This window comes from Nanorana parkeri, unplaced genomic scaffold (assembly GCF_000935625.1).
Source record: "Nanorana parkeri isolate BGI_ZX_2015 unplaced genomic scaffold, ASM93562v1 scaffold1737, whole genome shotgun sequence".
Lineage (NCBI taxonomy): Eukaryota > Metazoa > Chordata > Amphibia > Anura > Dicroglossidae > Nanorana > Nanorana parkeri.
The window spans coordinates 11,126-36,814 of record NW_017308005.1 but is presented as its reverse complement, the minus strand read 5'-3'; the positions used below and the strand labels follow the sequence as shown (position 1 = coordinate 36,814).

At 46.6% G+C, this 25,689-nt stretch overlaps 1 protein-coding gene across 1 annotated transcript in view; it reads right to left on the bottom strand.

Moving 5' to 3' along the window:
- LOC108799480 (protein unc-13 homolog B-like) overlaps positions 1 to 25,689 on the bottom strand; it is a gene marked incomplete at its 5' end in the record, with an annotated part of 285,160 nt that overhangs the window by 257,717 nt on the left and 1,754 nt on the right. Inside the window, 4 exons of the mRNA XM_018571343.1 lie at positions 2,228 to 2,285; positions 13,150 to 13,223; positions 16,932 to 17,055; positions 19,338 to 19,455. Coding sequence (XP_018426845.1) covers positions 2,228 to 2,285; positions 13,150 to 13,223; positions 16,932 to 17,055; positions 19,338 to 19,455 — 374 coding nt within the window. The remainder of the gene's footprint in view (positions 1 to 2,227; positions 2,286 to 13,149; positions 13,224 to 16,931; positions 17,056 to 19,337; positions 19,456 to 25,689) is intronic.

The window sequence follows — 25,689 nt, the reverse complement described above, 5'->3', positions numbered from 1 at the left end:
AAGGGGGGGGGGGGGAATCAGAGAAGAGGAGGGTTATATGTGACCGGCCTATGATCAGTGCAAGGTCCTAATTAGAAATCTTGAGTTCCCCCAAATCTCAAAGCTTCAGAAATGCGAACGCACGCAATACAAAATTAAACAAAAGCGATTCAGCGCCACCCGACTCTCCCCGGCGAGGTTATCGCCATCCACGCACGTAGAACAATCAATGCACGTTGTTTGTATTCCGCTGAGTGCGACCCTTCTGTCCTCGGCTTTTAATCCTTCGCGCATCAATTTTCAGCATTGTTTGCAAAAACCAATTAAAACTATGGAAAACAAAGTCGGAGCCCCGGGGGGGGAGGCCGAGCGGATTCATCACTCGATTATTAATTACTGGTACAATTTGATGCAATATATTCCGACAGATCTCTCACCCCGAACCTTGGGACGCCTCTGATTCTCCAATGTGTACAACCTTAGGGGATGTTTAATATATCAGAGGGGGGAGCCCACGGTGGGGGCCTTCTGTTCACATCTAATACCGCAAATATCTAAAGAATGACTCCAGACGAAGTAAAACAGCTGAAACATATACAAAGTAACAATGTTACCGGCCAAAAAGATTCCAAAATACCCCCTTGTGTCACAGGATTGCAAATCATAAGGAGGGTGACATTTTACAGTGCGTAATTCCATTTATTACCATGTTTTATGGCCACGTCTCCATCCAGTTTCACAGCCCCGCCCCCTGTAACAGTGCTCCACCCCCTCCTGTTTCAGAGCTCCACGTCCCCGCTTACCAGTAGCGCCTCATTATTATGCTGCACGCCCCTCCTGTTTCACAGCTCCGCCTCTCCATTTCATGACCCTGCTCCCCAATTTACAGTCCCACCCCGTTACGGTGCCCCATCTCCATCCTGTTTTACAGCCAAGTCTGCCCATTTCAAGCACCCCCACGCACCCCTGCTCCCTCAAGTTCTTGGATTACCTAAGGACCTCTGCCACACTGGTAACACCCAACCTGATCTCTTTATCTCTCTTAGCCCAGATGCTGATAGCACCTCCCCCTCCAGTTTGGTCAGCTGATAGCTCGCTATAGATGTCAGATTGTAATTCTTTTGCAGAAATAAAACCAAAAAATAAATACAATATTGACGTAAACATGTTTTGCACCCCTGCTTTCTAAATTAAAAATGAAAAACTGTCCGCAGGGAACAGACCCCAAAGACGCCATCTCTGAGAAGTTTTTTACGCAATTACTTTCCTGAATTTAGTAGACTGGACTACAATCTCAATACAAGATTGTAGTTCTTCCCGGGAGCGAGCTTGGAGAGTTGGCTACTTTACAACACACACAGGGACTATGGGGAACAGACGTAGCCCACCTCCAGAAGGAAGGACAGTGTCAGCACCAATTCAAAGATGATTGGAGGATCTACAGCCGAGTGATACACAAATAAGACACATTGTTGTTAATAGTAAAATGTATTTTTAAGATTTAACTCCTGAGTTTAGTGTTGCTTGTCCTTCCTTCTGGAGGGGGGCTACTTGTGTTCTCCATGGTCCCTGTGTGTGTTGTAATGTAGTCACAGCTCTAAGCTCGCTCCCGGGATGGACTACAATCTCATGTTTAGTGTACTAATTTGTTTTGAGATTGTAGTCTATCCCGGGAGTGAGCTTGGAGCGGTGACTTTACAACACACACAGGGACCATGGGGAACAGACGTAGCGCCCCTCCAGAAGGAAGGACAGTGTCAGCACCAATTCAGAGATGATTGGAGGATCTACAGGCGGGTGATTCACAAATCATTTTTGTTCTTAGTAAACAGACTTGAATATATTTTTAAGATTGAACTCCTGAGTTTAGTTTCCCTTTAAGAAGGAAGCAGAACCAGCACATGTAATGTAATGTGTATATAATGGTTACAAAGTAAAGAAGAAAGATTTTTGGCACTAGCGCACAGATTACTGATGGAAAACCAATCACGTTCATCTCTAAAAAAAGAAAGAGGCAATAGATTCTCTATTAATAACGTCTAAATCTTCTGATCTACAAGCGTGTAAGAAAGAAGAAGAATTATAAGTGACATGATCCAAAAGAAAAGCCGGTTGTCCTATGAGTAGATGGGATGACACAACAAGAGGGAAAAACTCGTTAGCCGACACACAGGACGATCGTCACGACACAACAACTGCGCACACAGATCACAACTAGGAGACGCAAAGACGGTCAGCGTGGACTTACAACACTGCGGCGTGGCGATGGCGAGAGGCGGCTTCGGTGCATCGTCGGTGAAGGAATACTGCGGAGAGATGGAGAAGTTACAATGTGAAAAGAGCAGAATGTAAAAACAAAGAACACAATGGGAGCAATCGATCTGAAGGGGTCACAGGCAACCGTCACACATATATGGGATGGGAAAACCAGATATTTAATAGAACTGGCTATGAGAAGGAAGCAGAGTATGCGGACTGACTGAGGCTGACCAGACACGATGCAATCTGATTGCACAATCTTCTTCAGATCTACCATCAACTATGGAGTGCAAGGACAAACCTGATTCCCTACTAACTGAATACATTGTTTCGGTTTGTCCTCATATTGCATTAGGTAAAAGCTAGAGGAGACTGCACAAAGATTGCATTCAGATTGTATAGGGTAGGGGTGGGAAATCTCGGCACTCCAGTTGTTGTGGAACTACAAGTCCCATGAGGCACTGCAAAACACTCACAGACATGACTCCCAGAGGGATGATGGTATTTTTAGTTTCACCACAGCTGGAGTGCCGAGGTTGCCCACCCATGGTATATTGCAGACGTAAGCAAACTTCGGCACTTCAGCTGCGGTGACCTTACAAAGTCCATCGTGCATCTGCCATTGGAAGTCGTGTCTGTGGTTGTCACATTCTTGTAATGCCTAATGGGACTTGTAGTTCCACCACAGTTGGAGGGCTGAAGTTTGGATACTCCTGGTATAGTGTATAACCAGCTTCACAAAGATACCGTATTTTTCCGTGTATAAGACGCTACTTTTTCATTAAAATGCTTACCTAAAAATAGAGGGGCGTCTTATACACGGGGGGCCGAAAGGAGAACCGCGGTTGCGAAACTGCCGAATGTGCCGATACCACTGCAAACTACCGTAGCCTCACGAGTGAAACGGATTGCAGAGACAAGCATAAGTTTTCCTCCAATCATAAATCTTTTGTACCCGAGGTCAGCTTTCTCCCCAGCAACAGCTGACGTCAGTTACAAAAGATTTATGATTGGAGGAAAACTGTTATCTCGTCTCTGTAATCCGATTATAAATCTTTTGTACCCGGACGTCAGCCGGCGCTCGGGAGAGCGTGTAGCCAGTGCCCGGAGCTGTAATGTCGAAGCATGACGTGATTGAGGTAAGTGTAATGCATTATACCATTTAAAATATTGATTTCGGAATTTTGGGTAAGAAAAGTTGGGGGCGTCTTATACATAGGGGCGTCTTATAGACGGAAAAATACGGTACTTGTGCAGCATGATGTAGCTTGGGCTCTTGCCTGCAGAAATGGGAGGTTAGGTCTTCTTGTGGGGAGATTTTTAGATGCTTCGAGAAAAAGAATCACAACTGGTTATGAGAATGTTATTACTCTCTGCGAGATCGGAAAACACTGGGTCGCCTTCAACATAAATCAGGAGGAAATGCAACATTCCAAGTTGTTGGAGTGAGTAAAACACACAGGTTCAGCACCATGGAGAGCGCCGGTATCACATGTAATGTCGCTAAAAGGCTGATCCCGTATTGTCCACATGCTGCCATTCACTGGATCATAAAAATGGCGAAAACCCCAATTCTACATAATCTTTCCTTCCTACCATCCAAAACCTGAAATAAATAAAAGTATCGGTCAAATAACCACGTTCCACCTTGAAACAATTCAACCCTTTGCAGAACAGGTCACTTGGCTAATTTTGTTAGAAGGTATCAACCTAATACTAGAAGAGAAATGGAGAATTTACTAGTGGGGACAGGTGATACGATAATTATGGCCCTATACCACATGAGTGTCACTGACCCCCTAGTGAATGCTCTATATGGCAAAACAATATGTGGACAGCCTTCCAAATGATTGAGTTCAGGTGTTTCCAGTGAAGGGTCCTCTTAATGCTACAGCAAAGACGTTGTAGGCAATTGTGGTCTTCTAACCTTGTGCTAACAGTTTGACGAATACCCTATTTTTTCCAGCATGACTGTGCCCAAAGCCACCTCCATAAAAGACATGGTGTGACCAGTTTTGGTGTGAAGGTACACAAGTGTCCTGCACAGAGCCCTGACATCAACCCTACTGAACACCATTGGAGTGAATTGGAACACCAATTGTGAGCCAGGTCTTCTCATCCAACATCAGTACCTGACCTCAAACCTACTGAATACCTTTGGGATGAAGGTGATGCCAATTGAGAGCCAGGTCTTTCCATCCAACATCAGTACCAGATCTCAACCCTACTGAATACCTTTGGGATGAAGTGGAAAGCTAATTTTGAGCCAAACCTTCTAATCTAACATCAGCACCTCACCTCAACCCTGCTGAAGACATTTGGGATAAAGTTGAATGCCAATTGTGAGCCAGGTTTTCTCATCTAAAAACCAGTACCTGACCTCCACCCTACTGAACACCTTTGGAATCACGTGGAATGCCAATTGTAAACTAGGTCTTCTCCACCAATGGTACCCCCTAACCTTTTAAGTGCTCTATAGGCTAAATGGTTACAGAATCCTACATACACTCCAAAATCTTGAGGAAAGCCTAACCAGAAGAGGGGTGTAGGGGTGTCATAGGCATCTCTATATTAATGGCCATGGTTTTGGAACGGGATGCCCAACAAGCTCAGCTAGGTGTGATGGTCCACAAACGTTTGGACCTATAGCATACTCGAGTTCTACCACCTGTCTTTTCTGTATTAGGGACTACTAAGACATTTACATTTTGCAGTTTTTCTTATGTTACGCAAATTTTCATTGTTTATACAAATCTATTTATTGGCACTTTCTGTAGTTTTCTTACACTATTTAGACTTCTGCACTTTATATGATTGCTTTCAAGACCAGAGTCTCCAAGTGCCGGTAATCCTCATAACCCCCACTACAGTAGGATTCACTTAGTTATATTTTATTCTCTTGTAATATGGTTAGATGTCATGGAATTGGGGAGGTTTCACTGATGTTGGGTATTGTTGGTGTTTATATAGGTCAGGGTTTGCTGTATCATAATCTCCAGCCAAGTTCTATATACTAAATACAACATTACATCCTTTTGATTATTGGTAATGAGGCCACCAATTGTGGTAATCAAAAGGATGTCATGTATTTTTAGATCCTTTCATTCCAATATTCATAGATGAACTGGAAAGTGTCTGCGTGCTCAGCGCTGGCTGCTGGTGACTGAAGATCCTTCTTTGGAATATCACCCACAAACCTTTCTATGACATTTAAAGGGTACATATAGCAGGAACGCTCTCTTTTTTCCCCCAACTTTTGGATGTAGTAGAAGGTTAGAACCCATGGCATTGTGTAGATTCACCATCTGTGTCCTGGTGGCCATTGCTAGATAAAAAGTGATGAGAAGCCCAAATTTTACAATCATCACCAGAACGACATATGTCTTTATTCAACCTCAAATACTATGGAACTATGTAACGAGAGGGGAGGATTACATTTCAAATAGGAACACCTGCTCTGGTGACATCATCTGGAAGGGGAATTCCTCTCACTTCCTGTTGCATCTCCAGGACAGGAAGTAAAAGAAACTCTTTACAGTGGGACACAGACAGCAGATATAAAGAGCCAGTGGTTTTAATGTATCCCTATTCTATTTGAAGAATGTTTTGGCTAGACACCTTTAAACACCCTGACTTTTTGAACCCTGGACTAGTCAAGGCGTCCAGGACATTCCGGGAGAAGGTGACCCGGTGACTCCAGGAATATCCCAGTGGCTTGACATGTCTGGGAACACTTTGCAGCACAGAAGACAGAAATGATGATCCGGAGACAAAGTATTTCAGTGAGTGAAGGAATCCTGTATACAGAGTGGGAGGATAATTGTACGGTGTATGCAGGATATAATTTAAGTGTATAAACTTCACACTCCTATTCTAGATCAGGAAGCTGCTTCTTCACGTTGCCAACCAAGATACTTTATATCCGACCTCCGGCCTTCCCTTCAGTCGTGCACAGTTGTACCGGCTCCTCTCCTGGACTGAAATGGCTTCCTCTGATGTCGCTGCACACGGGGAGCTTCTCACAATGTGCATTAGAAGTAGGGCTGCAACAACTAATCGACATAATCGATTATAATCGATTATTGAAAAAGTTGTCAACTTTTTCAATAATCGATTAATCGGCTTCTGATCAGTTGGCCCTGTTCACGGGTCCACAAACGCTGCGCGCCGCACCTCCTCCCCAACTCACGCTCACCGCTGCCAGACCCGCCCGCATCCGCGCTCTACACGCCGCACCTCCTTCCCGCCTCACACTCACCGCCCGCCCACATCCACGATTGGCACAGGGACGCGGTGAGATGTAGTAAGGAGGAGCAGGTGTGGGGGGGTGACAGCGGCAGATAGACAGGCCCGATCTCAGAAGCAAGTTGCTGGAAGACTGCTCAGGTAAGCCTGCACTTTCCCACACATGGTGCTCTATAATGTATTGCTGGGATTTGTATTCCTCTATAGCTGATGGTACATTGTGCTGTATATTATACATAGGAATACAAATCCCAGCAATACATTATACACTGTATGTATAATGTATTGCTGGGATTTGTTGTACTCCTCTATAGCTGGTGATATTCTGCATTGCGCTGTATAGAGGACTACAAGTCCCAGCAATAATACATTATACAGCGCAATGCAGAATACCACCAGCTATAGAGGAGTACAACAAATCCCAGCAATAGTACATTATAAAGTGGTACAATGCTAAATACCACCAGCTATAGAGGACTACAAAACCCAGCAATAGTACATTATACAGCGCAATGCAGAATACCGCCAGCTATAATGTACTATTGCTGGGATTTGTTGTAGTCCTCTATAGCTGGTGATATTCTGCATTGCGCTGTATAATGTACTATTGCTGGGATTTGTAGTCCTCTATAGCCGCTGCCATTCTGCATTCATTGCTGTATAATTTTACACTTTCCATTTCACTATATTGCACACCACACCATTTTTTTTACTTCCACCACTCCAAGCTTGATCCTGTGATGGACTACAACCTCAATACAAACTAGTAGTCCATCACTGGAGCAATTTTTTAAAAATGTATTTTATTTATCCGATTAACCGATTAATCGAACTTAATAATCGGCTAACTAATCGATTTTTAAAATAATCGTTAGCTGCAGCTCTAATTAGAAGCTACAGCAAGTCAGATAGAGCTCCGCCTCATTTCCTGGATGGAGGACATCAAGCATCATCTAGACTTCTCTCCCCAGACTGACTGTTCCTGGCCCGTCCCTTTGAGTCATTGGATTTCAGTTCTACCCATCATGGAGGCTCAGCATTACCTAGGGTGGTCTACATGCAAAATGAAGCCTGCCCAGGAATACCCACCCATCAAGACATGTTCCTATATTTGCATAACTCCTCCCAAGAGCCAGTCCACTGCTTGCCTCAGGGCTGAGGGCACTTGAGGAGTACCGAGTCAGGGTGGACCCTTCCACCAGCTTTGACCTGCCTGCACTGCATAGAGAACCACAGGAACCTACAGTATAATAAAAGGTAATGAAACCAGAGAGGTTTTATTTAAACATTTTATTAGCGTGTAGATGTGGAGGGACGGTGCAGGAAAGGCAAAGTAGATCAAAGTTCACCTTCAAAGTTTTTGAAACAAGGACAGGGCTGGAGATCTCTCCATCAATCTATGAAAGCGCCTCCTTACCATACGGCCATCAGAACTCAGCTGCACGGTGATCGCCATTCATTATTATGGATAACCTCAGCTCGCTCCAGAATTAGAACGCTAACGATCTATCTGCTGTTGCCAAGGTAAAAGAATGGCTGTGTGTGCGAGACAGACTCATCATTCATACAGAAAGATAATCATTGCCTTCCCTTAAAGAAGAACTCCAGGCATATGAAAATCTTAAAGGGTTAAATGCTCGATTTGTCTGGGGAGCTAAAATGACAGAGATATACATGAGATATACCGACCCGAAACTCGTACTTAGCTGGCTGCTAGACCGGTCCTTTCAGCCTCGCTCCTTCTCCACTCTGGCGGTCTAAGGACCTGTGAGTTATCGCATCCAATACAGTGTATTAGATGTGAGGATGCCGAGGCCTGGAGCAAGGCTGCAGAGACTGGTCTAGGAGCCAGTCGGCTCTGAGATTCAGGGGAGTATATCTGTGTTATTTTAGCTCCCCAGACAAAATGATGGGAAGTCAGGAACCTTGAGTCACTACTGAAGTAAAAACAGTGGATAGGGGGCACAGGAGAGGGGTTCCTGGCTAACAAAGCTTATACCAGGTATGTTCCTGGCTCCTGACCAGCTGGCCCCAGGTATGTTCCTGGCTCCTTACCAGCTGGCCCCAGGTATGTTCCTGGCTCCTTACCAGCTGGCCCCAGGTATGTTCCTGGCTCCTTACCAGCTGGCCCCAGGTATGTTCCTGGCTCCTGACCAGCTGGCCCCAGGTATGTTCCTGGCTAACAAATGTTATACCAGGTTTGTTCCTGGCTAGCTTGCTCCTGGTACATTCCTGACTAACAAAGGGTATACCAGCTATGTTTCTAGCTCCTAGCTACCTGGCTCCTGGTATGTTCTTGGCCAACAAAGCTTATACCAGGTATGTTCCTGGCTCCTGGTATGTTCCTGGCTAACAAAGGTTATACTATGTTCCTAGCTACCTGGGTCCAAGTATGTTCCTGGCCAACAAATATTATGTTGTACCAGATATTTTCCTGGCTCCTGGTTTGTTTCTGGCTAACAAAGCTTATACAGCTTTGTTTCTGGCACCTGGCTAGCTGGCTCCAGGTATGTTCTTGGCCAACAAAGCTTATACCAGGTATGTTCCTGGCTCCTGGTATGTTCCTGGCCAGAAAAGGTTATATCGTACCAGCTATGTTCCTGGCTCCTGGTATGTTCCTGGCCAGCAAAGGTTATATTGTACCAGCTATGTTCCTGGCTCCTGGTATGTTCCTGGCCAGCAAAGGTTATATTGTACCAGCTATGTTCCTGGCTCCTGGTATGTTCCTGGCAAAGGTTATATTGTACCAGCTATGTTCCTGGCTCCTGGTTCGCTGGCTTGTTTCTGGCTAACAAAGCTTGTACAGCTATGTTTCTGGCTCCTAGCTAGCTGGCTCCAGGTATGTTCCTGGCTAACCAAGCTTGTACCAGGTATGTTTTTGGTCAGCAAAGACTATACGGCGTATGTTCCTGGCTCCTGCTTAGCTGGCTCCTGGCATACTCCTGGCTATGAGCCACACCATACATGAAAAAGCGAGGATAGAAGCTCAGTTGCACTCATGAAAATCTTTATTACTCATCATATCCCACTTCGAAAAAATGAAATACAAACACATTGTAACCAACCAACCAACAGATCTGTCATTGCAAACCAGATGTGCCCGGAGTACCCCCACATCCAACCCATGCACTTATCACAAACCTCCTCCTCACTGATAATCATTCTCAGTATATAGATCTTCCTCCTAGTGTGCGGGAGGGAATGAGTCAAACAGCCGGGACTGCATCAGAATTCATATTGCACTAAAGTCTATATGAGGACAGTGGAAGACTCATCTCCTTTAAATCAATAGCCACTTAAAGTGTTTCGCAGAGTTCCATATGTGCAGGCAAAACAAAATCAAACTTTTTAAGTTGCTAATTCCATCCATAGCAATGTAACGCTCAAGTAAGCTTCATCCCCCGCGGAGCTCTAAACAAGCACCCTTTCAATTTGAAGTTTAATCTGCCTAGATTTACCCTTGTCTGGTTTCTCCTCCCCAATCAACATACTAATCAAAGTGTTAGGTAAATATTTCTGAATTAAATAACTAATTTTAGACCCAATTATGTCACTAATAGGTCCCTGTGCTTCTCTGTGCAATGCAGGCAGATCATGGCTGGGGGGGGGGGCCGGCCATGTGCTGTAACATAGCTTCCTGAAAACACCACAGCACCCTGCCTGACGTAAGCAGTGTAATGGTTATTGGGAGGAGTTATGCAAATATCAAAATGCCTTGATGCCAAAATGCTGGGTGTCTGCAGGAGTGGACGTTCCTAGGCAGGCTGCATTTGCATGTAAAAGCACACGTGATGCCGGAGTTCTTCCACACCTCCCTCAGCTTTTTTGGTACCCGACAGCACAGGTACCAAAAGTCTGCGACGTAAGCAAAATGCATTGATGTGATGCAGATGAATGGGACACCACGCCATGTGGAGTATAGCTGCATGATACCCTGCACCCGGAGTAGCAGAACCGAGGAACCCTGGAGATTTGGCTTTCAGCTGGAATGAGCACCAATAACAGTGGAACAGCTCAGTACATGGCTTTCTGACTGAACAGATGCGAAGCTTGGTCTGGCTGGAGGGTTCGGGGGCGGCAGAAGCCCGTGGTGTTGTGCCCCCTGGGGGTGGCGTCCCAGGGGTGCTCAGAAAGTCACTTGGGTGTGACTCACTGTAGCACTCAGTCACACACCATATTGCTTATTTCTGCACTTCACCTCTTGGACAGGCCTTATGGCTAGTCCGGGGCAATATTTTTGCACTCCGGCCCCTAAGGCCTGTCAGAGTGGTGCACTGGCACTTTAGTATTATTTAAGCACTCTATGCACGTTTGGCAGTTTGTTATTTTCACATTTTGACCCACAGATGCTGAAGGTGCAGGTTTCTTCGGGGCCTATTCCTGACGCTGGGAGGAGATTCTGTGCCCTTATATAGGGTTCTCCGTCTCCTCCCACCCAGGAGGGGGGGTTTCTCTTCGGGAGAGCCCCCCTGCCTAGTACTGTGAGGGACCTGTTTCGGGAGGTCCCCAAAAGATCGGGGTCCACCGGCCTTCGGGTCGGTGGGCCACCAGTCTCAAACCCCTGTCAGGAGCCTTGCGCCCCGGGGGGTCGGGAAGTAGATCCCTTCTTTTGAAGGACCTTGCACCCTTGTGCACGTTTTTGTGTGCTGTGATTTCACGGTTCACTTTTTTTTGTTCACAGGGGGAAGTTTGTTTAGATGCACGGGCCACGGGCTTCGATAAAAAAAAAAAAAAAACAGGGGTTCCCCCTAAAAAAAAATTACGAGATCTAGTGCTACCCCCAATGTTTGACTCATTCCCTCCCGTACACTTGGAGGAAGAGATATCTAGGGAGGAATAATAATCAGTAAGGGGGAGATCTGTGATATGTGTATGGGGTTTATGTGGGGGGACTCTGACCTCGCTGGATTGGAATGACAGAACTGTCACTTTTAATGGTGGTTGGTTACAATGAAGAGCTGGAGCTTCTGTTCTCCCTTTATGATTCGGCTAATAATCGTGTATGAAGCAAATGCACCGCACACACTGAGAGGAGATTGGAGGATTGAGATTAAGAAATCGGATTTGTATGCAGAGAACGAGATAAGAAGATACCAGAACTGGAAGAAGAGGCGACCCGTGTGTGTGTGTGTGTTTTATATGTATATAGTATTATAAGTTCCTTTTGGTGTCTGCTGTAAGGCAGCAGCTTTACTTTTAGGTGGGACTCACAATAACACAACGCATGTTCATGTATACCAGAGCTGCCCACCACTGATGTACACTCATCTTGAATGGGCTGGTGATCCCTCCCCCAAGGATGTAAATCTATTTATGAGAACCAATACCGATCAATATATCCATACATTGTAACCAGAGGGGGAACTATGCACACATCCTCAACCAGGGCCTAGATGGGGGGCTTTTGGCACCCAATTTGAAGGGTTTTGGAAGCATAGAACATAAAAAGGACAGAGACAGTTCTCATCAGTGGCAGAACAATCGCCATAGCGAGCCAGGCGGCCCCTATGGGGCCCGGCCAGGACATCCCCCAGATGCCGTGCGGGACTCCTGGGTCGCTATGGCATCTCAGGCTGCTGGCTGTCACTGGCGGCAATGTGAAGGTACGTGTCGCTATTCAGATCACAGACAACTTGTCAGTGATCTGTGCAGCACCGCGTTCCTCTTCACAGTCGCTGCTGAGTCACCGACAGCCTGCAGAGGAAACTGGGCCCGGCGTCAGCAGTTCAGGAGGAGGCGGGGCCAGGCGATGGAGGAGGCGGGGCCCTGCAACAAAGGAGGGGGGGCCCGTCAGCAACCGTGGAGGAGGCGGCGGACAGCAGATCGGAGCTGCCAGGTAAGAGGTGTGGCCAGCCCACCTGAGACCTTGCAGAAACATCAAAGCACCCTGCCACAGTACTGCTTTCAAGAGCCCTCAACCCTAATGCAAGCAGTGGAATGGATCTTGGGAGGGGATATGCAAACATCTAAAATTCCTTGATGGGTGAAGGTCATTCTGGAGGAGTGGGTGTTCCCAGGCAGAATACATTTGCATGTAGACCACCCTAGGTAACACCCACATGTGATGCTGCGCCTCCATGATTCAAAGAAGTGAAATCCAACAAATGAAAGGAGCAGGCCAAGGGGCTGGGGAGGAAAGCGCTAGATGCTGCTGGACACCCTCCAGCCAGGAAATGAGGCGGGCTCTATATCACTTGCTGCAGCTTCTAATGCACCATGTTAGACGCTCGCTGTGTGCAGTGACATCAGAGGAAGCCATTTCAATCCAGGAGAAGAGCCGAAACAACTGAAGGGAAGACGGAAGGGAAGGCCGGAGTTCAGCTTTGAATTGAACACCTATTGGCTCTAAAAATATAATTTGTATGGAGGTGGCAGAAAATTATTTGTCATCGTCTTTTATCGAAATTGGTAAAACCTTATATAAAAATTGTAGGATACAAAGCAGATAGACCCATGGACCTCATTTCAGGAGATGACCCCTGATAACTGCTCCGTTCCCCAGATTCGGGTCCTTCAGGCTGTTAGAGCCGTGGACCTAATGTGAGAAGAGGACCCCAGATAACTGCTCTGCTCCCCACATATGCTCCACAGGTTTACTAGAATCGGGGCCTTCAGACTGTAATAGATCCATGTGACCTCAGCAAAGACAACCATTAGTAGACGCACCTCTCCGGCCTCCTCCAGGCTGTTTATCTGCTCCAGCTTCTTGGTCCAATACCTGGCTTCTTCCTCAGGGATATCTAGAGGAGGACAGGAAATATCAGAATACACAAGCAATAGGGAACAAGGACAATTCATTTCACACTAAATACTGAGGACCTTTCATTAAAGAGCATCCAATATGCGGGCAAAATCCTGAATGTAGACATCTTACAGTGGAGGCCATCTTCCTGACATGTCAATATAATGCAGGAAGAGAACCTTCAGCTCTTTGTTTCCATTCCATCCCTATAATTCTGTGCTGGTGGATCAAGTTTTCCTCATTCAGGACTGTTACCCTTTGAAAACCATGGACAACAATGACTGTGGATTGAGGATACTAGGACAATGGGTTGCGTTTACAACTTCCCCACTTAGAGTTCATATGGGAGAATGGTGGCCAAGTCAGGGGTGGACATATTAATATGGAATTCAAGAGTCACCTCTGCCTAATCCAGCAGCCAACAGGGTTACAGGAGCCAGCTCCATTGACAACACACCTAGAGAAAACTTCAAAAGTTAGGCAACAGCTGTCATTTGTAAGGAGCATTAGTGACCCGGTGTTTTATCGAAAGCTCCAACTCATCAAGCTCTCCAACTACCTCACTTCCAGTGCTCAGAAAGACTGGAGCTCTGTACAGTTGCGCTGCGCATGCGCGTATAGCGTTTTCAGAAAACTCTTCGAGTTTGCCACCTGCTGAATATTGTTAAAACGCCGGCTGGTTGAAATCTCCAACTTGCAAGTACCCGGCAGTGAGGTAGTTGGAGATTTCAACGAGTTGGAGCTTTCGATAGAACACCGGCTCCTGGGATCTGTCCAGCCCCGGCCTAGGTGGTCATCAGTCTTGCTTTACAGTGGCCACTGTTCCTGGGTCTCATTTTGGCTTGCTCGGTCCGATATGATAGATCAGTTGAGTTCTGTAGAAAAACCTCACCATGAGAAGAAGTGCATTCAGCGGATTAACAATGTCAAACCAAAAACATTTCACAGCAGCACATCTCACACCGATAAAGCAAAAAAAACAGTCATCACAGCAAATCCCGCCCTCTGCCGCCCTCTCACATCGTCTCTGGATGAGACCCCTAAATCCGTTTCCTGACCTGCGTGTGCACTACAGAGCCGGAATACACACCGGAGATTAAACACTTCACAGCAAGCCGCAGGAAAGCCAGCACTGCCCTTACCTGTCCGGGGATCACCGGAAGAAAGCCGGGACATGACGCATAACCCAGTCTGCAACATGGTTTATTTTATTGAGTTACATTGTACTTTAAATGTACATAAGAACACAGAAGATACACAGGGCGAGAGAGGCGCGGGGCGCGAGAGAGGCTGAGAGACGCACGGGGCGCGAGAGAGAGACGCACGGGGCGCGAGAGAGAGACGCACGGGGCGCGAGAGAGAGACGCACGGGGCGCGAGAGAGAGACGCACGGGGCACGAGAGAGAGACGCACAGGGCGCGAGAGAGAGATGCACAGGGCGCGAGAGAGATGCGCGGGCACAGAGAACGTTCCAGTCTGTACGGATACAACTGAAATGTGTGTGGGCCGCAGGACACGTCTGCCATATGGTTTCATGTACGGGATGTTTAACAACAAGCGGAGTAACAGAAAGATGTCACCAGCACAGCCAATTTTACGAGATTAAACCTCAAATACCAAAACAGGAAGACAAAAAAGATCCCCAAAAAAATGTATGGAAGAAGGATAACACATTTAAAGTCTTAAAGCTGAACTCTGAGATCAGCAAACATTGTCCTCATGCAAGAGTTATGTGTATTCTTCTTGAATCTTGATGTGGTTTGTGTATTTCTTCCAGATGTGAGATTTCTGCCAGGTAAATAGGAATGAAAATACACACTCGGGGTCATTGAGGTGTGTAGACATTGTGCGCTGATACAATAACTGGATTACACAACTCTGACAACCGATTCTGCGCCTGCCTCAGGCTGAAGTGTGAAAAGCTCCTGCGGATGGAGATCACTTCTGACACCCATGTGTGCGATCACATGATCATGGCTGCCGTGTACAGAGGCTCAGCGGTGGTCATGTGTTGGGTGATTAGTAACCTGAAAGTAACTCTGTCAGGTTCTGATCACTGTCTGTGTCTCTGTAGTCAGCACAGGAAGTGGTGAGAAAAGTCTCCAATGGGGACACTTACAGGTCAGGTTTTCAAAATGAAACTTTACCCACTTTTTTCTCATTAGTTTTCAATGGAGTGGTGAGGGGTTAGACCGGCATTTCCCGCCCAGGTGCGCCTTCTGGCTTCCTCAGGGGTGCCTCAAAATGTTGTTGTAGTGGGACTGGGATATGAAGGGTGGAATGAAGACTGATGTGAAGGGGGAACTCTGAAGTGAAAGGGGGGAATCTTGACATAAGGTGCACTACGAATAGAAGGGGGAAACCCACTTTTTGCATACGGAACCCCTTACAATCTATGACATTTTAGACTGGGGTGCATTAAGATTTTGCACACTTCTATAGGAGGAGGAGGAAGGAGGAAGAAGAAGAAGAAGGAGGAATGTGGGGGGAGGAGAAGAAGAGAGAAAATAGAAGAGCGAGAGAAGAGATTTGATTGCAGGAATTACGAGGTGAAAGGAGAAGTGAATCCTAACATTGTATAGATGTGATATGTACTTTCTTTCCTCAGCAGCACTGGTTACACTGTAACTGCACACATAATAATAATGCTCTTAAACGTATTTATATTACATGATATCATTAGACGTACTTTCTTTCCTGAGTTACATATAGTTGCGTATATACTTTACATACATAATCGCGTGTTTATATTATTATACGTACTTCCTTTCCTCAGCAGAATGGGGGTTACATGGTGATAACTGCACACATAATAATATTAATAACGCTGTGTATCAATCAGAGAGGGAGGGGGCTGTGGCAGAGATGTGACGGATACACGTCATCATCACCTTACATAGTAAATATCACAATCTGGAGGCGGCGCGATGACAGGAGGGCGCGATGACAGGAGGGCGCGATGACAGGAGGGCGCGATGACAGGAGGGCGCGATGGCAGGACCGTGCGATGGCAGGACCGTGCGATGGCAGGACCGTGCGATGGCAGGAGCGTGCGATGGCAGGACCGTGCGATGGCAGGACCGTGCGATGGCAGGACATTGATAGAGTCTCCCAGCATGATGGACATTATGGAGTTCTCCTTTACCAAGATCCAGCTCTCAGAATACAGAAATTAGTGTCCCGCCTGGAGAACCTTCATTTTAAAAACAGGTATTAAAAAAATAAAAGGCCGTAGTGTCCTCCGGTAAAGGCGATGAAGATCAATTGTGGTAGGACAGCGCCATCTTGAGTATAAGATAATATTTCCCTTCCATATCATTCTATAGGTAATACTGCTGTTTGGGTGGTGGGTAGTACAGGGCCGTACAGGGGTTACCAGAAAAAAACTGAAAAACAAATCCCTCAATGAATAGGAGCTGGTGACCATCATCAGAGGACCTCACTAGGGATAGGATGATAGACCGCATACACTTACTTCGGCAGGCGCTGAGAGAAGATGGCCATTTTCTATGCTCTTTAGCGCCATCCAGTGGTGGGAATGCAATGCAAACGGCATTCGCTCAGTATATAGTTTAATCTGGCCAACTCACACATGGTCAGTGAGGTCCACCGTTGTTCTTACATCCAGCATTGCAGATCTTTGGTTTGTGTTGGATGCGTATGGGATGAAAAGTAACAGGAACAGTGACAAAAGATCCAAACTCACCAAAAGGCAGCTCGAACCTGGTGTCCAGCAAGATCTTATTGACAGTGGGGTTCCTGGTTCCGCAGATCTCGTCGTCCTTCATCAACACCTCGGCCTCCAGCGCCGACCACTCCCCGGGCCCCTCCTGTTCATAAAATAAGGGAACAAGGACAGGAAACAATTACTAATCCATGTCTGCCGTTCTTTACAATATCATTATAGAAGCTAGAAAGATACAACAGACCGTCACGCATTGTTCACAAGTGGAAAAAGGCCCAACAAACTCATTTTAATATTGGCAAAATGCCAACTCTGTCTTCTTGGCACTAGTGGTCCCCATGTCTGCAGCAGCCAGGCGCATGTAGAAGATCTCAATGTAGTAGCTCTGAGATCATCCTCCTCCTGAGCTCCCAAGATGCACTATGAGCATTCCCTGTTCTGTGCATGTCAGAATTGAAAGCTGTGGGGACCAAATATTTTTTGAGGGGGGAGGAGGGGTCAGGTCCAGAAACCTAATTTAGGGACAATATGCTGGGGACTTTTCCTTATATTTTTATACCTTTCACAGACAGCCAGAGTGATGAGAGAAAGTCATTTCCTGCCGAATTCGGTGTAAAAGCAATTTATGACCGCACACAAAAATCTCTATTCTGCAAACTTCTGAAGAGCCTGACATGGAAATTTAAGTAGTAAAGTATATATCACCAGCACACCGAAGTGAAATCTTCAACGAGTGGTCATTTTATTGATGTATGAAATTGTAATTCTTGTTAACTTGCCGCACATATTCCTGGCAGGTGGTGGACTTGCGGAACACTCGCAGCGCAAGTTCTAGGCGACACTTTTTGAATTTGTAGCAAATTTGCTTGGCAAGTCTACAGCAAGAGTCCTGCAGGTCTTAGCAAGAGCTCTGCAAGCTCGCTGGTCTGGAGGCTTGCAATGCAGACTTGCTGTAATTGTGCAACAACATTGTGAAGCTCGGCAAGTCTGCAATAGTTTAGCAAGTCATTTTCAAACTTGCAGCTCAATTTCTTGCTATCTGGGTAGTGTATCTTGGGAGCTCAGGAGGAGGGTGATCGCAGAGCCATTATACTACTTGGATTTGAAGTGGCGCCATCCAGTATCACTGCAGCACCCAACATAAAAAGGAAATACCAGTAAGGAGTGCGGTGGGGACCTCTTTTGACATGTAAATTTGTGACATCAGGAGGCACAGCGTGGGGGCCCATGGATCTTTGACACCCCCCAACACACACACACACCCTGGCCCCCCATTAAGACACAGAAGCAGTGAGGGACACTTCTGAAAGAAAGACAACACGTCAATGAAAATTATTCCTGACAAGCAGTTGGGAAATGCTGTGATTAGAGGGTGACCAGTGCAGATGACAAATTACGACCATCTCTCCAGCATGCTGGTCATTACTCTGGTCTTGCACTGCTGCCGACTCTCCAGAAATATTCCCTGCAGTAATTACTTTCTGCCACTAGATGTCCTCAGTCTTCCAGGCTTAATGATGTCTAACGTCATTCAACCCCATAGAATGAGGACATACTGAGAGTGCAGGGTGTTATGAACCAGCCCCCTGAGGAGTCACCACGACACCCTGCACTCATAATGTAACGTCGATCAGAGTGGCTCTGAGGTAAATCACGTCAGTGCAGCTCTCTGAATCGAGGGCCACCCACTGTGAAAGAACATCCAAACAAGAACAGGACCTTGTCATGTGACCGGCCTAAAGAATAATTAGAAGGCAGAAGACAGAGTTGGGCTTTAAAGGTAAGGAACCTATCATCAGGTAGCTTTTCTGGTGGAATCAATATGCATGGGCCTACATGCTCCGACCCCTAATCATAGCCCAACCTTTAGGCCAGACCTGGGCATTTTACAGCCCCTGGGCTACATCCAGCCCTTTGGCTGTTCCTGTCCGGCACAAGGTAAGGAAACACAGACCGAGTGGCGGTTCAGTCCGGACCACCTTGGTTATGGCTGGCCTACGCTCGGTTATGGCTGGCTTACGGTGGATGCGCCGGGGTCCGAGGCTAATGCCTTCACTGCCAGCCATAGCCCACAGCAGGGCCCCCTCCTCTTCAGTCATTGGTTGCTAGGGCCGCTGGCAACCTAGCAATTGGTGACCTCAAACACAACCTACAACCTCAGCATTACAGGAGGACAGAAGAGTATCTTCCTCCATCCTCTCCTGCAGCCTGCTCCACGACCCGCTTCCACCTCTGATCTACTAATGAAGTAAAAGGAAGGTACGTGAGGGCAATAATATAAAAGGGGAACTCTAATGGGGACGAAAACGATAAGGGGGTCCACCAATGCGGACAATTATCCTGACTATAACAAAGAAACATGTAAAAAATATATATATTCTCCATTTGTATCTCTGAGCTTCGGCTGTACAGTAAAAGAGATCTCACCTCATCTGACTGGCGGATGGTCCGTAGAGGGATCCACAACGTCCCCACCAAGGTGTCCCAGATGAGGCCTTTGTTCCACATCTCCACGATCAGCCCCAGATCCAGCCGACTGATCTCGCTGGAAGACAAAAACACAGAGTTCTGTTATTGAAACATCCCACCGATCACAAAGAGTGCCACAGCCCCCTTCATCATTAACACACAAACAATGGAGGAAAAAAGAGGTCGGATGTTCTACTCTGAAACATTTTCTTTTGATAGAACTTTGCCCAGCAAACGCTTTCAGAATGCAAAAGCTGTTTCTGCAATACGCGTCCTTCAATCAAGAGCCGTCCACCGCAGTGACTCCTTTCTGCCACTAGATGTCATCAGTCCTTTATCCCACTTCCTCCGAAACCAGGCTGTCATGGACCCGCCCCCTTGGAGGACATCTACACATCGACCCGGGCTACTGCACTGAAAGGCACTCACACGTTACACGCATGCTGTTTAGTGCAGAGGTAAGCACCTCCCACTAGTGGGCGTCATTAAAAAAAATTAAACGTCGTCTACCGAAGAAATTTTGTAACTTAAAAAAAATAAAAAATTGTATAAAATAAAAAAAAAAAACTAAAAATAATACAAACACTAGTACAAAAATATTTTTGTATTAGGGATGCACCGATATATTGGCCGCCGAAACACATTGGCCGAAAGTGCAATTTTTCTGCCGATGCATCTGTTCTTTCTCTCCTCCCCGCTGGGCACTGCTCTGTGTCCCAGGGGGGGAGGAGAGAAACTGTCGCAGGCTCCTGAGTGGTGCGGGAGGAGAGCGATGTGAACGCCCGGCGTCTCTCCCCTCACACGGCTCAGCCTCTTATCACAGATCGAGGAGAGCGGTGTGTGGGCTCTCACAGGGAAATATCAGGGGTCTGTTTAGACCCCCAATATTTCCCCAAAGCCTCTAAAAGTAAAAAAATAAAAGATAAAATGTAAAATTAATATATTTTTAAAAATGTTTACAAAAGTTAGAAAAAAAAACATTTTTGGTTTCAAAATTTTGTATTTCGGTGCTCCTCTAATTCGCATGTTTGTTATCATTAACCAGCTCTAATTCCCAGCACTTGGCCAAGCTGTGCTACTGCTGCAGCAGAGGCTCTATCTGTGCTGTCTGGTAGGACTGTCTGGATCACATGACATGTTGAACAGAACAACCCACATGGCCATACTTTAACTGTATTAGCTGCTTCCCTGCAATTCAGCTTCAGAGCCATGAGGAATAAAAAAATGATGGCTGACATTTTTTATTTTAAATCAATCAAAAAAAAAAAAAACACAAAACATTTTAATGCACACACAATAAACACCCAATTTGCTGTGGTCCCGGGCCCCCCCAGAGGAGCAGAGTAGCCCATCACAGACATAAGAAAAAAATTTAAAAAAAAAGTTTTAGATGAAGTGAAAATAGAACTATCTTTTTTTTACTGATGTCACACTGCCATCTAGTGACAGCATTTAGTACTGCCATGATGTGAACATTGCCGGTAGATGGGACCTGAATCCAGAGTTCCAGCACTGCTAGGCAAGATTACAAGCCATTCGGCAATCATAATAGACCAACCTGACAACTCTTGTAGCCTGAAACTTGCCGTCACATCCGCTCCACGTAGCGGTGATTAATAAATCTTCCGCTCAGCGTACAGCCGGGTGAATGCTGTTCACACGGCACTGCCGCCACTATATGGCACAGAGAAGCATAGGAATTTCTTATGCTCCTCGGCTCCATCTAGTGGTGGTAATGGCATGCGGCCAGCATTCACCCGGCTATATGGAAGAGTTATAAATCTGCCTCTTAGTCATTTAATGGAAACTATCAGGGGAATTTATCAAAACTGGAGCAGACAAAATCTGGAGCAGCCGCGCACGGCAACCAATCAGCTTCTCTCTTTCATTTTCAAATCTCAACTGAATAAACTGAAAAGGAGAAGCCGATTGGTTGCAACTGCTAAACTGATAAATTCCCCTCCATGTGATTTCGGCGAGTACATATCCTCACTCATTTTAACGCTTGGAATGCATTTGATTTTCAAGCTTACGTTTTTTTATGTATCCAATTCTTTTATATGCAGATATTAGATTTCCTGCTATGAGTATTTCATGGAAAGTGATTTGGGTTCTTCCCTAAAAGGGATGCTGAGAAGATCAGTTCTCAAACATTGTTTCCAGTCAGTGTGAAAATTGCAGTATGAAAGGAACGGTAATTAATTTACAATGAGCAGGAACACAAAAAGTAGGAAGCAGAGCCTGCATATGTAATCAGCAAAATATGCTACACACTGAGCAAGACAACAACAGGTGAGTCACAGAGCCATGAACAATTATTAGAGATGTCCAGATACCAGTGCCGACTTCTGGCATTATCATGAGAACTCCCAGGGTCACTGTAGTTGCAATGGGGCTCTGGCACTCCACCACTGTCTTGAAATCATTACTCTGTATTGTTTTAGAAAAACTTGTCACATGACACGAAAGATGAATGTATCAGTAATTGCATCTGTGAGTACTTGGACAAGTATGAAATGGTATGAAATGCTGCTAGATATATATTTATATTTATTAGTGATGTCCCAATACCGATACTAGTATCGAGGGCCAAAACAGGGCATTGTCACGAGTACTTGTACGAGTAAATGCCCCGATACTGAAGACCGATACTGGCCCTTTAAATTTTTACATTGTATCGGCTGCCTCAGATCCCGCTCTTGTGGGGTCCTGAGGCAGCCTTCCAGGGACATGGCAGTAGCTGTCTTTGACACTGCCTGCCAGGTCCCACGCCTCCTCATCCTGATTCCTGGTGCAGGCACAGCTTGAGGTAGCCTCAGAGCGTTGGGTCGGCATTCTCAACAAAGCACCGGCACCCGCTCCATTCGGCTCACTACACGCCCGTAGAGCGTGCTTAGCACAGCACCTGTCAGCAGCGTGCAGAGACCCAATAGGCAGCCCTGGTGACATCTATATGCAGCCTTGGAGAGACTCATTGGCAGCCCCGGGGACATCTGGGGTACAGGCGTCGCCAGGGCTGCGTACAGGTGTCGCCAGGGCTGCGTACAGGTCCTGGACGCAGCCCTGGTGACATCTGGACGCAGCCCTGGTGACATCTGGACGCAGCCCTGGTGACATCTGGACGCAGCCCTGGTGACATCTGGACGCAGCCCTGGTGAGATCTATATTGAGCTCTGGTGAGATCTTGACGCAGTCTGGTAAAAAACTGCCCTAAAATCATTAGTATCTATTGTCTTAGAAGAAAATGTCCCTTTGAGAAAAAGTATCGGTAATTGGTATCGGCAAGAACATGAGGGAAACTACTTGAGTCTTAAAAAAGTGGAATCGGGACATCCCTAACACACACACACACACACACACACTATAGAACAAATCATACATTAAAACAGCGATGCACAGTAGCCAATGCTCCTTAAATATGACAGCTGCATCCTTACTTTTGAGTTATTGTCTAGTCTTGGTCCTGGAAAAGTATCTGTACTTGTTATCGGAACATGCCTATTAAATGTGATTACAATCTTTCAAACACTAGACAGAAAATGACCCGAATTTCAGAACCAGGCTTTATTTATGGTGAAAAGAGCGGGTGCATTCTCAGAAGTGACCACAAGATGGCAGACTATAGACACATCCGGAACGGGTTCATGGACATTGCGTTCTCTCTTAGAACAAAGTATCAGAAATTGCGGATTAGACGTCTTTATGCCGAAGAACAGGATCGTTGTGGTGAAGCTGCCACACTGTGATAAGATCGAACAACTCCTGCATGTCGTGCGTGCCAAAATTAAAAGAAATATTATTATCCACACCGAGGAAACGGACAATCCAAGAACAACAATATTCCTCACAAACAGAAATTGACATCATATACCGGAGCTTCCACATGATGAGTGACAGGACGGTTGCCAATACAATCATAAGTCGGCGTGTTTACTAGGCTGGCATGATCGCCACTGACGTCGTATGTAAATATGAAAAGGTGCCAGCTAAGGTGATGAGGTCATAACCAGAGTACAAACAATGGAATAGGCAACATAGTCACGCAACTGAAGAATGTCATTTACAAAACAATGATTCTCGTGTCCAGGAAGAGAGCCTGCGGCATCGTGCCATCATGGGAATCACACAATCATACGTCTGCCAAGACTTCTTGTCTGGATCTTCCAGACGACGTAACCTACATCCACGCTACAAAGCTGTGTGTCACCTCAAATGACTCCTACACCACACAGACCCTACATCCCTCCGGAGACCCTACATCCCTCCACCCTACACAGACCCTACATCCCTCCACAGACCCTACATCCCTCCACAGACCCTACATCCCTCCACAGACCCTCCATCCCTCCACAGACCCTACATCCCTCCACAGACCCTCCACAGACCCTACATCCCTCCACAGACCCTACATCCCTCCACCCTACACAGACCCTACGTACATGCCTCCACAGACCCTACATGCCTCCACAGACCCTACATGCCTCCACCCTCCACAGACACTACATGCCTCCGCCCTACATGCCTCCACAGACCCTACAGCCCTCCACAGACCCTACAGAGACCTTACAGCCCTCCACAGACCCCACAAAGACCCTACATACCTCCGCCCTACACAGAACCTACATACCTCCGCCCTACACAGAACCTACATACCTCCGCCCTACACAGAACCTACATACCTCCGCCCTACACAGAACCTACATCCCCTCTACCATACGCAGACCCTACATCCCTACACCCTACACAGACCCTACATGCCTCCACCCTACACAGCCCCTACATGCCTCCACCCTACACAGCCCCTACATGCCTCCACAGACCCTACATGCCTCCCCCCTACACAGACCCTACATACCTCCGCCCTACACAGAACCTACATACCTCCGCCCTACACTCCTACTCTACACAGAACCTACATCCCCTCTACCATACGCAGACCCTACATCCCTCCATCCTACACAGGCCCTACAACCCTCCATCCTACACAGGCCCTACATCCCTCCACAGACCCTACATCCTTCCACCCTACACATACCCTACATCCCTCCACTGGCCCTACATCCCTCTACACAGACCCTACATCCCTCAACCCCACACTCCTACTCCAAACAGACCTTCCATCCTACATTCCTACTCTCTACAGAGCCTACATCCCTCCACAGGCCTACTTCATTCCAATTACCTCCCACCCTCCACATTTCCAACATAGACCCTACACTGTCCCACATCATTCCAAATCCTTCCCGCTCTCCACAGTCCGTACATAGAGCCCATATCCCTCTACAACCATACATTGCACCAAACCCCTAAACAACCTCAACAAATCCCCACCACTCACCACAATCCCTACATTTCTCCACCCTACATCACACCAAATCACTCCTGCTCTCCACATTCCTCTACCCTGCATCCCTCTACAGTCCTATGTGGACCCTTCATCTCACCATCCTACACAATCCTACTAACAATCCTACACAATCCTACACAGACCTATAAGACCTATATAGACCCTAAATGAACCCTACAGTCCTACAAAACCCTTACATAGACCCTACACCCCCGCCCCCATCTACTCAAGAGGGAGTAGTTCTAAATCCTTCCCACCCTCCACAATCTGATACATGGATTCCTACACAGTCCTAAAATAGACTTTACATCATCCTACATCCCTCCACTCTACACACCCTACACAGTCCTACATAAACCCAACATTCCCACACAAACCCTACACAGCCCTATATAAACCCTACACAGCCCTATATAAACCCTACACAGTCCTACATAAACCCAACATTCCCACACAAACCCTACACAGCCCTATATAAACCCTACACAGCCCTATATAAACCCTACACAGTCCTATATAAACCCTACACAGTCCTATATAAACCATATATCCTACCACAGAGTCTACATAGACTACATTCCACCACCCTACACTGTCCTACATAAAACCCAATATCCCTCCCGAGTCTACACAGAAACATCCCTCCAATCTACACAGCCAAATATTGCCCCAAATTGTACCTACAAAATGGTTAATGGATTATGTCTCAGAAACTAAACAGAGAAACATTTCTTAAAAGGAGAACTATGGGGTTAAGTCTTTCCCCCATAGTTCTCCTTTGGGTAACGGGAGGACACAAACTAGCATCCTCCCGTCACCCTAAGCTCAGTATATAGGGAGCTACAGCTCCCTATATACTGAGACGCCGCAGCTGAAGCGGATCCCGACAATTATGTCTGGATCCGCCCAGCTGCGTGACTGACAGCTGGCTCTGCCCATCTAGAGGCAGAGCAGGCCGGACCC